Source organism: Toxorhynchites rutilus, chromosome 2 (assembly GCF_029784135.1).
Source record: "Toxorhynchites rutilus septentrionalis strain SRP chromosome 2, ASM2978413v1, whole genome shotgun sequence".
NCBI lineage: Eukaryota > Metazoa > Arthropoda > Insecta > Diptera > Culicidae > Toxorhynchites > Toxorhynchites rutilus.
In genome coordinates, this window is record NC_073745.1 from 37158525 (window position 1) to 37171157 (window position 12633).

At 40.4% G+C, this 12633-nt stretch overlaps 1 protein-coding gene across 1 annotated transcript in view; it reads left to right on the plus strand.

Moving 5' to 3' along the window:
- The first annotated feature begins 721 nt into the window (after positions 1-721).
- LOC129769001 (lachesin-like) overlaps positions 722-12633 on the plus strand; it is a 282345-nt gene continuing 270433 nt past the window's right edge. Inside the window, exon 1 of the mRNA XM_055770992.1 lies at positions 722-2042. Within this exon, the coding sequence (XP_055626967.1) occupies positions 1952-2042 (91 nt within the window). The 5' untranslated portion in view covers positions 722-1951. The remainder of the gene's footprint in view (positions 2043-12633) is intronic.

Below are 12633 nucleotides of genomic sequence, written 5' to 3' on the forward strand. Positions count from 1 at the left end.
TCTGCTAGGCCGCTGCTATTATGCTATGCTAGATGGCAATCACAAAAAGATGTAGGGTGGAAATTCCGATGCAATGTTTCTGAATATGAAAAATAGCATTCGATGTATTTTTTAAGAAAAGTACTGAAGACAAATGACGGTGCGATAACGTAATTTGCAAGCAATTCTAACAACATTTTAAAATGGTCATTTGACCCGATCGTGGTAGGTTTAGTATTAATAGCTAATTGACGACTAATTGGCTCGCCCAGCCATATCAGTGTTGAATAGTTCTCATTCTAAATTGTTTTTTTTTAGCTTTCCTCGATAAGCATAGATTCGGTGGAATTTTGTACCCTCAGTACTCCATAAATTTCCACCGATCTATTCAAAATTGTTTCAGCTCGAAATAATGAATTTCTGGTGGATTTTCATTCAGAGTAATCATTCCAAACATCAGGACAAAAATTCATCTCTCCAAATATCGTGTTCAGTTCAGCAGATTCACCCTCTAGTAAATAAATCGTATATTCGAGCATCCGCTCGAACCGTTCACTCGTTCCGAACAACACCCGACTGCAACCGAAAGGCTCCTCCCGACGGGCCGACATCGTACGCAAACGGATTCATCCCTCTTCCGACGAATGTGCATTCCCTTCGTGGTCCCACACCATGCGCACACCATGCAAACACGAACACCGGACCCCATGCGAATGTCATCGTCCGTGCTGCTGTAAACAGCGCCGCTAACAGTCAGTCAGTCTATCGCGTGAAGGTTGAACGTTCGGATCGGTCCTTTCGAGTGCTCGCGCGCTGTAACAACACCACACAACCCAACACAACACGGTTCTTGTCTCTCCGGTTCACACACAGTGTTGCACAGAGTGTGTGTTCGCTACTAAGCTGCCCGAGTCCTTCAGGCCCTTCTATTGTTCGTGCTTGTAGCAGCCATACATGCAGGCGCTGGTGCAGTTGCATTGCTTCCGCTCTCGTGACGTTCGGCGCTAGCTTTTGTGGGTGGAAGACGAGAAGTGCATCGCTTAGTGATTGATGATGATTGTGGATCACTTGATTGTTGTTTGCATAATTTCCCCGGCTTGGTGAGTTGTATACATCGCATCGTCTGTCGAGCGTTAGGATGGATGAAGTTCGCCAGTAGTGGGCGATAGTTGTTTGGGAATTGCGTTTTATTTTCCTTTCCGTTGCGAAAAAAACGTATGGTTCGGTCGATTTGTCGGCGAAAAAAATTATTGCCCCCCATTGGATGGAATCCTTATCTCAGTCGTTCGTGTTCCCTGTCCCAAGCAGAAGCAGAAGTGATTGTTAACTGAATTTGCCGTTTGATGTTGTGACCAGTGACCAGCAAATTGGCCATCGTGCTCTCAATCATCCGATAAAGTTTTCCCGTTTCGGTTGATTTGGTGTTATCTGTGGAAGGAGAGTCCTTGGTTTGGTTTTGTTTCCCAAGTGGAGAAAAAAAGTGCTTGAGACAACGTGACCCATCAGTGGAGGAAAAAGGGAGCTCGACAGCAAAAAAGTGTAACAATTACAAAAGAAAATAAAGTCCCATTCGGAAGGCAGTTCAAGTGATACGGAGTGAATTCTGAAGAGTTTCCACTTCCCGGTAGGAGAAGCTTCAGCGCACAAAAGCGAGCATAAAAACGCGTTCGATATTCCACTCGCGTAACGGGGCCACCGACAAACGACACAGATATATAGATATAGAAAATTCGTTCGACGAAAGCCGGAACCTGCGTTGGCGAGAGTGAAATTTTGATTGATTGGGGGATTTTTTTTTTCGGGCTCGGTTCGGAATACGGAGAAGCACGCTCCCAGCTGGGACGAGCTGTCAGTGAACGAGGAAATAGTGTTTCAAATTTTGTGGATTAAAACCATCCCCATCTATCAACTGGGTGATCCTTGGCGCCATTCCCATAATTGAGACTCTCAATCACCCATCCACCCACTAGTAATGGGAGATTTGCTGAAAATGTTGGATAAAAGTTGTTCTCTGGCCTGGAGCTGCCGCTGGATGCTGTTGGCGCTGATGCTGTTTGTACAAGGTAAGGGATTTGGGGTGGCTATACCTTCCGATTTCCGCTAGGAATAATAGATTTACATAAAGGGTGTGTCACATCAAATTGCATCACGGAAAAAACACTGTAGAAATTCGCCAAGTAGACCGATCCTTTTGAAAATTTTAGACAGTAAAATAAAAACTATTAAACAACTTTTGGCATTTTCTTTTTATTCATACTTCGAGCCCAAGCCCGTATGCTCGTACCTTCCTCTTTACCCCGTCCATATGGTTCTGTACAACGTCAGGTTGTAGTTTTTTTTGAACAGAAATCCATTTTCTCTTGAAGTCCGCCTCCGATTTGACAACTTTTGGGTTCTTCCGGAGGGCCTGCTTCATAATCGCCCAATATTTCTCTATTGGGCGAAGCTCCGGCGCGTTGGGCGGGTTCATTTCCTTTGGCACGAAGGTGACCCCGTTGGCTTCGTACCACTCCAACACGTCCTTTGAATAGTGACACGAAGCGAGATCCGGCCAGAAGATGGTCGGGCCCTCGTGCTGCTTCAATAGTGGTAGTAAGCGCTTCTGTAGGCACTCCTTAAGGTAAACCTGCCCGTTTACCGTGCCGGTCATCACGAAGGGGGCGCTCCGCTTTCCGCAAGAGCAGATCGCTTGCCACACCATGTACTTTTTGGCAAACTTGGATAGTTTCTGCTTGCGAATTTCCTCCGGAACGCTGAATTTGTCCTCTGCGGAGAAGAACAACAGGCCCGGCAGCTGACGAAAGTCCGCTTTGACGTAGGTTTCGTCGTCCATTACCAGGCAATGCGGCTTCGTCAGCATTTCGGTGTACAGCTTCCGGGCTCGCGTCTTCCCCACCATGTTTTGCCTTTCGTCGCGGTTAGGAGCCTTCTGAACCTTGTATGTACGCCTTCTGAACCCTCCCGCTGCTTGGTCCGCTGGACGAATGAACTTGACAAATTCAGCTTATTGGCGACATCCCGGACTGAACTTCTCGGATCACGTCTAAACTGCTTAACTACGCGCTTGTGATCTTTTTCACTGACGGAGCATCCATTTTTGCCGTTCTTCACCTTCCGGTCGATGGTTAGGTTCTCGAAGTATCGTTTTAGTACTCTGCTGACCGTGGATTGGACGATTCCCAGCATCATACCGATGTCCCGATGTGACAACTCCGGATTCTCGAAATGAGTGCACAGGATTAATTCACGACGCTCTTTTTCGTTCGACGACATTTTTCCAAATTTACGAAAAATTGACAGTGAAGCATGGCCAACGTGATCTATACACTCTTATCTGATTATAAGCGAAAGCTGAAGATATAATTCCTAAAAATTAAATTTCTACAGCGTTTTTTCCGTGATGCAATTTGATGTGACACACCCTTTATTCGTGGGAAAGTATCACGATCTGGCGGCTAATGGGCAAGACTGAGTCAGTATCATCGTTCCCCGAGGTGCACATGCTATCGGTTGTATTTGATGATGCAGCCCCTAATGTTATAGGCTATGGTGGGAATCAAACTGACGTGTAATGAGCTTGGCGGCTATTGTTTGCTAGTTGGTGCTACAAGATACAGCCTTGCTATTGATTACAACGTTATAAACACAAATTCTTTTCATTATTCTTTTGAAACGATGTCTGTTTGTGTCTGTTTGACAATATAACAATACTTTTTCATCAAATTAAGCTACACAGCAATCCTTATTAAAAACAAATTACAAGATCTGGTTCGTCAACTAATCGATGATGACTTGGCGTTCCATTGTGCGATCCGGACTTCTGGATGATCAACTGATTTAGCAGTTATATTTCGCAGCCAAGTGAAACCAATTTCGTTTTGAGGACACCAATCGTGATTTTATGCTTTTTTGAAAATTTCGAAAAGTCTACGATAATTCTGGCAGTGAGAATATAATGTTAATAGCTGACCCGGCGAACTTCGTCCCGTCCAAAATTAGTTTTTTGTTATTAATACCTTCAAACATTCACGTTTTCTTACTAAGCACAAGTTCATGAGTCCAATCGCAGAACTGTTTATTGATTGATCTTCTAATCGACCCCGTTGAATTTACCTTTTACTATAACATTCCTAGTACTTCTACCAAAGCTCATCATTATGATATCAGATTATTTTCAGACACAATTCTCGTTCAAGATATTTCAACCACTTGCAAATAACATATTTCTCCGTTACATGGAATAAATGTTTGATACAGAAAATATGATAGAATAAAGGCAGACCCCTCCCCTCTTCTCCCCTTATAGAGGGGAAAGGGGTGTCAAACCATTTATTGCTCCCTAGAACCTCCATATACCAAATTTGGTTCCATTTGCTTGATTAGTACTTGAGATGTGCAGAAAATTTATGTTTCATTTCTATGGCAGCCCCCTCTTAGAGAGAGGGGAGGAGTATCTAACCACCGTAAAAACAGATTTGTACTCGGTGTATTTTGCTTATGCAAAAAGCCCCATATGAGCTGAGAGTTTTGCAGATATTTGCTTCACATAGTTTAGTAGCTCCAGTGCATCAATTGCATATAGATTGCTGCAGGTTTGATTAATCCAGATCAGATTCATCATTCAAAAGCGTCTTTTGAACTGCATTATTCAGTTTATGGGATTGCTTGAGTACCATCTTACGTACGGTCCATGATTAGTTGGATTATACTTACGAATTCTGCGTTGACGTATTGTTGAATAATCCTTGATTCATCCTTGGTTGAGGAACATCTGAAAATTTTTTTGAAGATTGATTTTCGTATTGCAATTTGGGCGAACTGACAAAAGTTTACGGTAACGGTAGAGCCGGTGCACTGCATGAATATAGGAGAACACAGCGAAATCAAAACAATCATTCGTGTGACAGTGAATCATGTTCACTGTCTAATTATTACGCATCTAAATAAAAAAAAATGGATCGCGAAATGTGTTGATGAGCGCACGACCCGAGGAAGCAATGGTCTGAATTGAGCCGGTTTTATTTTATTGTATTATTTTTGGCCCGTAGATCAATATTACGGAGAGAAAAATGAGAAAATTTTCTGAAAACTCTGAAGATAAATCGGAAAATTGAATTCCCATCGAATGACATCGAAATAAGCGTTGTAAGTCCATTCGATGTTTGCGTTCACGAAATTGATCTTTGTTCGATATTGGAAAAGAATTTTCAGATTCAATAACGCATTCCTGTATCTTCTATCTATATTGTCCAAATGTGAGGCTGCGGTCTACCAACGTTGACTATATCGAAAAGTCATTAGATAATGTATGTAGTACAATATGTATCAAAATAAAACAAAGTTATAATCCTTCTGTACTCGCGCGCAAAATTATAACTAGAATACTCGCGCACGCGATATTTTGCTATTGACGGATTTCACGCCAACTCTTCTTAGGAGTTGGCAGCACCATATCAGATTGCAGTTGGTCATTTAAGCAACTTTGCATACTTGAAATATTCCAAACATAATTGGACCACTTTTTGAAAAGAGCCAAAGTTTTTTTAAATTTTTTTTTCAAAAATTTCTATCTCAAAAACTATAGGACTTACAAAATTTTGATCAAACAAGAAATTGTAGGAAATTGTTCAAATTTTCATAAAAAATATTTAAAAATTTATTGTTTTTAATTTACACCAAAAAATTTTTTTTTCGAAAACTCAAATTCAATTTTCTCAAAAACGTATTTTTTTTTAAATTCTCAAAAAAAATGTGTGAATAGTACAATTATACAACAAGTCGTCCATACATCCAAAGATGGTCACTTTTACCGGAATTTTTTTTTCTAAAAACAACTTTTTCATGTTTAATAAAAAACACGCAAATTTTGTTTGAAGTCAAGATATCGATATAGTGTGTTCGACAAAGTTTTAGATAATTTTAAAATATGAACTTTTATCGAAGACTTCAACTTTCTATCTTTTATAATTTCTTGAATATACGGCATTGTTGCCTGATGACTATTGAAAAACTAATGTTTCTAGCTAATGGAAATGTAAAGTGAAACCTTGGTAGTAGCTTTTCAAAGGAATAAAAAGTTGAGAAAACTCTTTTCCTATAGAAGTGTCCTTCTTTCGATGTTTAGATGAATTGTTGGTTATAATATGAGCTGTTCAGATGATTTTTTTTATAATTAAAAAAACTTTTTCGAGAAAAATGAATTTTATTTTTTAATACTTTTCTCCAGCGTAATTTAAAAAAAAAGTTATTTTCAATGAAAATTTCAGCAATTTCCTATATTTCTTTGCCCACTATATTTGGTCTTTGGACACAATTTTAAAGTTTTTTGATTTTTTTTTTGTAACAGTTTAAGGAAGAAAATTTGGACCTTTTCAAAAAGTCACCTAGATTTAACAAGAAGATTTCAAGTATGGAAAAATGCACAAAATTTCATTGCAATCTGAGATGGTGTTTCCAACCATTTCCTCATTTATTAAAGGGTGTGTCACATCAAATTGCATCACGGAAAAAACGCTGTAGAAATTCGCCCAGTAGACCGATCCTTTTGAAAATTTTAGACAGTAAAATAAAAACTATTAAACAACTTTTGGCATTTTCCATTTTTCATACTTTGAGCCCAAGCCCGTATGCTCGTACCTTCCTCTTTACCCCGTCCATAAGGTTCTGTACAACGTCAGGTTGTAGTTTTTTTTGAACAAAAATCCATTTTCTCTTGAAGTCCGCCTCCGATTTGACAACTTTTGGGTTCTTCCGGAGGGCCTGCTTCATAATCGCCCAATATTTCTCTTTTGGGCGAAGCTCCGGCGCGTTGGCCGGGTTCGTTTCCTTTGGCACGAAGGTGACCCCGTTGGCTTCGTACCACTCCAACACGTCTTTTGAATAGTGGCACGAAGCGAGATCCGGCCAGAAAATGGTCGGGCCCTCGTGCTGCTTCAATAGTGGTAGTAAGCGCTTCTGTAGGCACTCCTTAAGGTAAACCTGCCCGTTTACCGTGCCGGTCATCACGAAGGGGGCGCTCCGCTTTCCGCAAGAGCAGATCGCTTGCCACACCATGTACTTTTTGGCAAACTTGGATAGTTTCTGCTTGCGAATCTCCTCCGGAACGCTGAATTTGTCCTCTGCGGAGAAGAACAACAGGCCCGGCAGCTGACGAAAGTCCGCTTTGACGTAGGTTTCGTCGTCCATTACCAGGCAATGCGGCTTCGTCAGCATTTCGGTGTACAGCTTCCGGGCTCGCGTCTTCCCCACCATGTTTTGCCTTTCGTCGCGGTTAGGAGCCTTCTGAACCTTGTATATACGCAGGCCCTCCCGCTGCTTGGTCCGCTGGACGAATGAACTTGACAAATTCACCTTATTGGCGACATCCCGGATCGAACTTCTCGGATCACGTCTAAACTGCTTAACTACGCGCTTGTGATCTTTTTCACTGACGGAGCATCCATTTTTGCCGTTCTTCACCTTCCGGTCGATGGTTAGGTTCTCCAAGTATCGTTTTAGTACTCTGCTGACCGTGGATTGGACGATTCCCAGCATCTTACCGATGTCCCGATGTGACAACTCCGGATTCTCGAAATGAGTGCACAGGATTCATTCACGACGCTTTTTTTCGTTCGACGACATTTTTCCAAATTTACGAAAAATTGACAGTGAAGCATGGCCAACGTGATCTATACGCTCTTATCTGATTATAAGCGAAAGCTGAAGATATAATTCCTAAAAATTAAATTTCTACAGCGTTTTTTCCGTGATGCAATTTGATGTGACACACCCTTTAGATTTGAATCGGAAAATTGGTGGAAAAAAGAGTATCAACATGTTCGGATCAAGATCAAAGTTACAGAGGCTCGAGTTCACGTTTGAATGCCTCCTTTCATTTTCCATGAATTGGCCAACTGATGGATTTTCTTCGTTTCCGATCAATTTGCTTATCAACATATTTAACTTCTCCGCAGAGCATTCAGGTACCCGGAAATCATAACTGAGGGTTGGTTGTGTTTTCTGGCTGACATATTCAGCATGGCCAATCGCTTTTTTGGCGGAAATAACCACCGATTAAGGATGTTTGCACAATAATGTTGTTTATAGTTTACTTCTTCACGAGACCAGTATTCCAGGGTAGAAAGCACAGCAATCGCAATGTACAATTTGCATTTTTGTGGAACTTTTTGTATAATAAATCTGCATTCATTGATATGGATCATAGCCATAACAGAAATTTCTATTTTTCCGTGTATATGGCTTTGAGGCTAAAAGTAAATATTTTAATGTAAAGACACATATGTTCGCATGTTATTAATATGGAATAGCGCGTAATTTTTGTAACTATTTTGCTAGAATAATTATTTGAACGAAGCTCAATCTCGTCGACCCATATAAATCCTATGCAGTGGTCTCTTTTGCCTGCCCAACAGATTACTAATACATATGCACGCTGCAAGCGCCCTATATAATATTAATACGAGCGAGCGAAACAAAAGACAAATAAGCTTTCCGCATACTTTGCCACATGCACGGTCCAGACCGAGATAGATATTGCTCTCTTTCATGTGGTCCCTTTTTACTCTTAGAAAACACTTTCCAACTTCATTTTATAATCAGGTGCAATATTATCACATATTTGCCGAACAGCATCATTAGCCATGTGGATAGCGTGGTCGTGTAAAACAGTCTTGCGTCCGAGCCAACCTTGGTTCGATCCCCGTTGTCGTCGATTGGACTTTGTTTTGGGTGCAATTCCAAAAAAAAGATGAAAAAAGAAAAAAATAAAGAGATGCCTGCTTCCATACATACAAACATTTTAAAGCGTTGGGGTACAGATGGCATCATTTGCCTATTTGACGCTTCAAGGCACGGAATGGCATGTTTTCTGATAATGAAATGCTTTCTGACAACGCTAGTTTGGGTGTACAAACAAAACACCAGTATATATAAACAATCAAGTGCTTATACTAACGCAACGCTCAAATCATCCCGTTTGATCTTAGGATTGACCTTTCCAACTTCGGCGAAAAGCCACAGCATTCCCACGAAAGGAAAGATACGTTTTCACAAAGCTTTGCCGAGAAAAAAATTCCCCAGTTCCATCTTCTTGTTCGTCGTTCTTCATCCTTGCAATCATTCAAGTCAGTTATCACGAAGTTCTCTAATGATGGCGTGGCGCGCGAGTTTGCTCTCTCAAACAGAAAACAAAACAAAAAAAAAAGCTGACTGAATAAAAAATGAACTCGAAACTCATCTCTCATCGTCGACAATCGGGGGTGTGGTGGAAGAGGAAGACAATGATTGTTTAAAGTGTTGGGAATGACTTTTTCAGCGTTTTTGAATACGATGAGGAGTTCTGAGCGTGGCGAATCCATGCCGAGAAAAAGTATGAGCTAATTTATTCAATTAATTTTAATTAAAACAAACTCTCTGAATGACCGAAGATAAGTGAAAGAAATGGATATTTGCCACGCTGAAGAAGAGTGGTTCGGTTCTTGGCTTCGTTCAGCCGCATTCAAACCACAAATAACACTCATAATAATAAATTGACGGCGGGAAAAAAAATTACTAACGACGAAGACATGAGATAGTTGTGTGTCAACTTCTACCCGGAGAAGATTATGTTGATTATAATTGAAGCGGATATTTAGTTTTTATTTACGCGAGGAAGAATTGTTCTCTTCTCTGGGAACCGACACGCGAAAGAATGCTTTTTCACAATACATTCCGTTCCGTGTCATCTGCAAAGTTTCAGGAAAAATTCAATTAAAATCCTGAACAGAGAAAAACTTCATTCCATGCGACGAACATTCGGATTCGAGACAAAAACTCACACACACACACACACGCTCCGAGTAACTAAATAATTCGTTTTCTCGTTTCAACTTTTGAAAACTAGAATAAACTATTCCGTGTTGCTACTCGTGTTTTATCGTGAGCATGATATATCACGAGAAGAAGCAGGGGGTCCCGAGTCATCATGCAGAACATGAAACACATTCATCCACCCGCTTTTCATAACGGAGCATGTCGGATGAGTTGGCGAATTGTACAACAACAAAAAAATGTTGCCGTTCCGGACAACTTTCCGAATGTGCAAAAGCAAGTTGGAACGCACATCGGAGCACACAAAGCGATTACTAATGAAATGATGATCGTGATATTACCGTTTGGAGTTTCGAAAACATATTTTATTCGGCCCACTTTTTGCGAAAATTAGCCCACTTTCAAATGACGCTTCTTCTTGGAACTTCAAACAGGAATGAACGCAAATACGGGACGCGCCAGCACACAAGGTACACATAATGATATAATTTGTTTTTATTGCGCAAGCTAGCGCGACTATTGCTTTGGGGAGCCATGTCTGAGCCATTCGACGGTTCTCAAAATGAAACTTTGAACTCGCTCGTAGGTTGGATTCCGCGTATGTCTCTAAGGAACCGTCATTAGTGCGGGTGGAGCGGGTCTTTCCGTTCGGCTTCTATGCTGAGGATGACGATGATGATATGGGGCGTTTGTCCTAGTTTCTCATAGCCGAAAACGTGGGAAAAGGCATCAGGATATACCGCATGTATGGAAGCGATTCCGTGATACGACGCGGACTGTTTGTTGGGAATCAGGCTAGTTTGTTTAGCCCCCGAAATGGCGTTGAATTTGAATCGGAATGTCGCAGAGTGTTTGGTTCGATGCAGATCACTTTGAATGGAACACGATTTACAAACCAAAATTGGCTGGATTCATTATTGGCTTCACAACATGAACGTTTCTTTCCAGACGGAATCCGAGAATTTCCAGAAAGATGGTAAAAAGTAGGGACCAACATTTTCAATAATGAAATTATTTATTTTGTTATTCAAATAAATGTATTTTCCATGCCAACAAAAACGGAACGAAATAAGTAACACACCCAATATCAGTCGGACATAGCGGAGGTCTTGATCATTCGATGCAATTGCCCTCCAAAAGGCGACGTCCAGGTTCGAAGTCTCGAATTGCTGTTGGGTTCACAAATCTTTTCACACAAAAGTAAAAGCGAGCAATATGGTACAATTGATCGCTTAAATTTAGTTTACATAATTTTTTGGACTTCAAAACTTCCTGAATCGATCCTATTTAGTGTCAGGTCAAAGCTAAAATTAAGTGTATTAGTTTTGCAACATTTTGTTTGTTCCTTCAGTTAATAGTTGAACTAACGATTATAGTTTTGTTATATGACTCCTTGAAAATGCTTTTAATACAAAGAATTATTTTTTCAAACATAGTTTTAGTTTCAATGTAACTTCAAGAGTCGAATAAATAATATTATTTTGGTCACTCACTCTCAGCGTTAAAATATTCGAGTTGATTTCTTATTTCTTCTGCTGCTATTCTATTTTCTTTTTGCTGCAAGTTAAGTTTCGTTCTTATATTCATCACAATAATTAAATGAGTTCATTCAAACGGCTAGAATATGCCGGCGTTCGCTGTTCGTTCATTTTCGTGTGGCGACATGTTGAAAATAATTTTCCGATTAGAGTTCTCTCGGTTATCTTCTCAGGTTTCCCAAAAATAATTTATTTTAAAATTTTCCGTCTCAGGTTACCTAAAGATTTCTGCCGCGTGTTAGGAGATATTTTTTTTATGAATTTCGTTTAGTTGATAGTTCGTATTTACATAATTACATCACTTACCTCAGTGAACCCTGATTCTTACCTCTTCCCACTAACAACTATCCCTTCCATGATAAACACTAGGGAACCACGCTATAGATTCGACCCTTCTGGCTTTCGGGCGGCGAATATCATACTAAATTCCTTCCCTTCCCCTGGTGACTGTAAGGACATGGCCGGCGTCGTTATTGACCATTTAAAGCTCGAATCACCGAAAATTGCACAACGAGAATGATTTGCTAGTCCCAAGCGTCATTCTGTGTATTCATTGTGCAATTAGGTTGGTTCAGGTCAAGCACGAAGAGCAATTACGAATTGTACAGTCTACCCAAGCTCAAACTCAAGCTCAAGCTTATATTCATCATAATAATTAAACGTTTACCGTTTCTATGGTGAATAGACACTCCTCCCCCCTCTCTAAGGGGGGGGGTCTGCCATACAAATGAAGCATAAATGTCTGCATAACTCAAGACCTAATCAAGCAAACAAAACCAAATTTTGCATGTGTAGGTTTTAGGAGGCAAGAAACGTTTCTAAGGTGATTTGACACTCCCCCTCTCTGCAGGGAGGATGGCTGAATAACTCGAAAACTAATGAAGTAAATGGAACCAAAATTTGCATACGGAGGTTTTAGGGAGCAATTAATATTTCTATGATGGTTCGACACACCTACCCCCTCTCTGAGGGCAAGGGGGCTTCTATACAAATGAAACACAAACTTCTGCATAGCACGAGAACAAATCAAGCAAATGGAGCCAAATTTGGGATGTGAGGTTTGGGATGGGGTTTAGGATTTGGGATGTTTCTATGATGGTATGACATCTCTCCCTCCTCTAGAATGGAGAGAAGGTCCCATGAAAATAATAGACATATTTCAACCAAACATGAAAATTGAAAATTTTCGGAAAAATCTGAAGGAAAATGGGAAAATTCAGAAAATTCAATTCGCATATGTTCTACAATTACATAGTGACAAGCGTTGTTAGTCCATTTGGTGTTTGCACTAACGAAATTAATCTTTGTT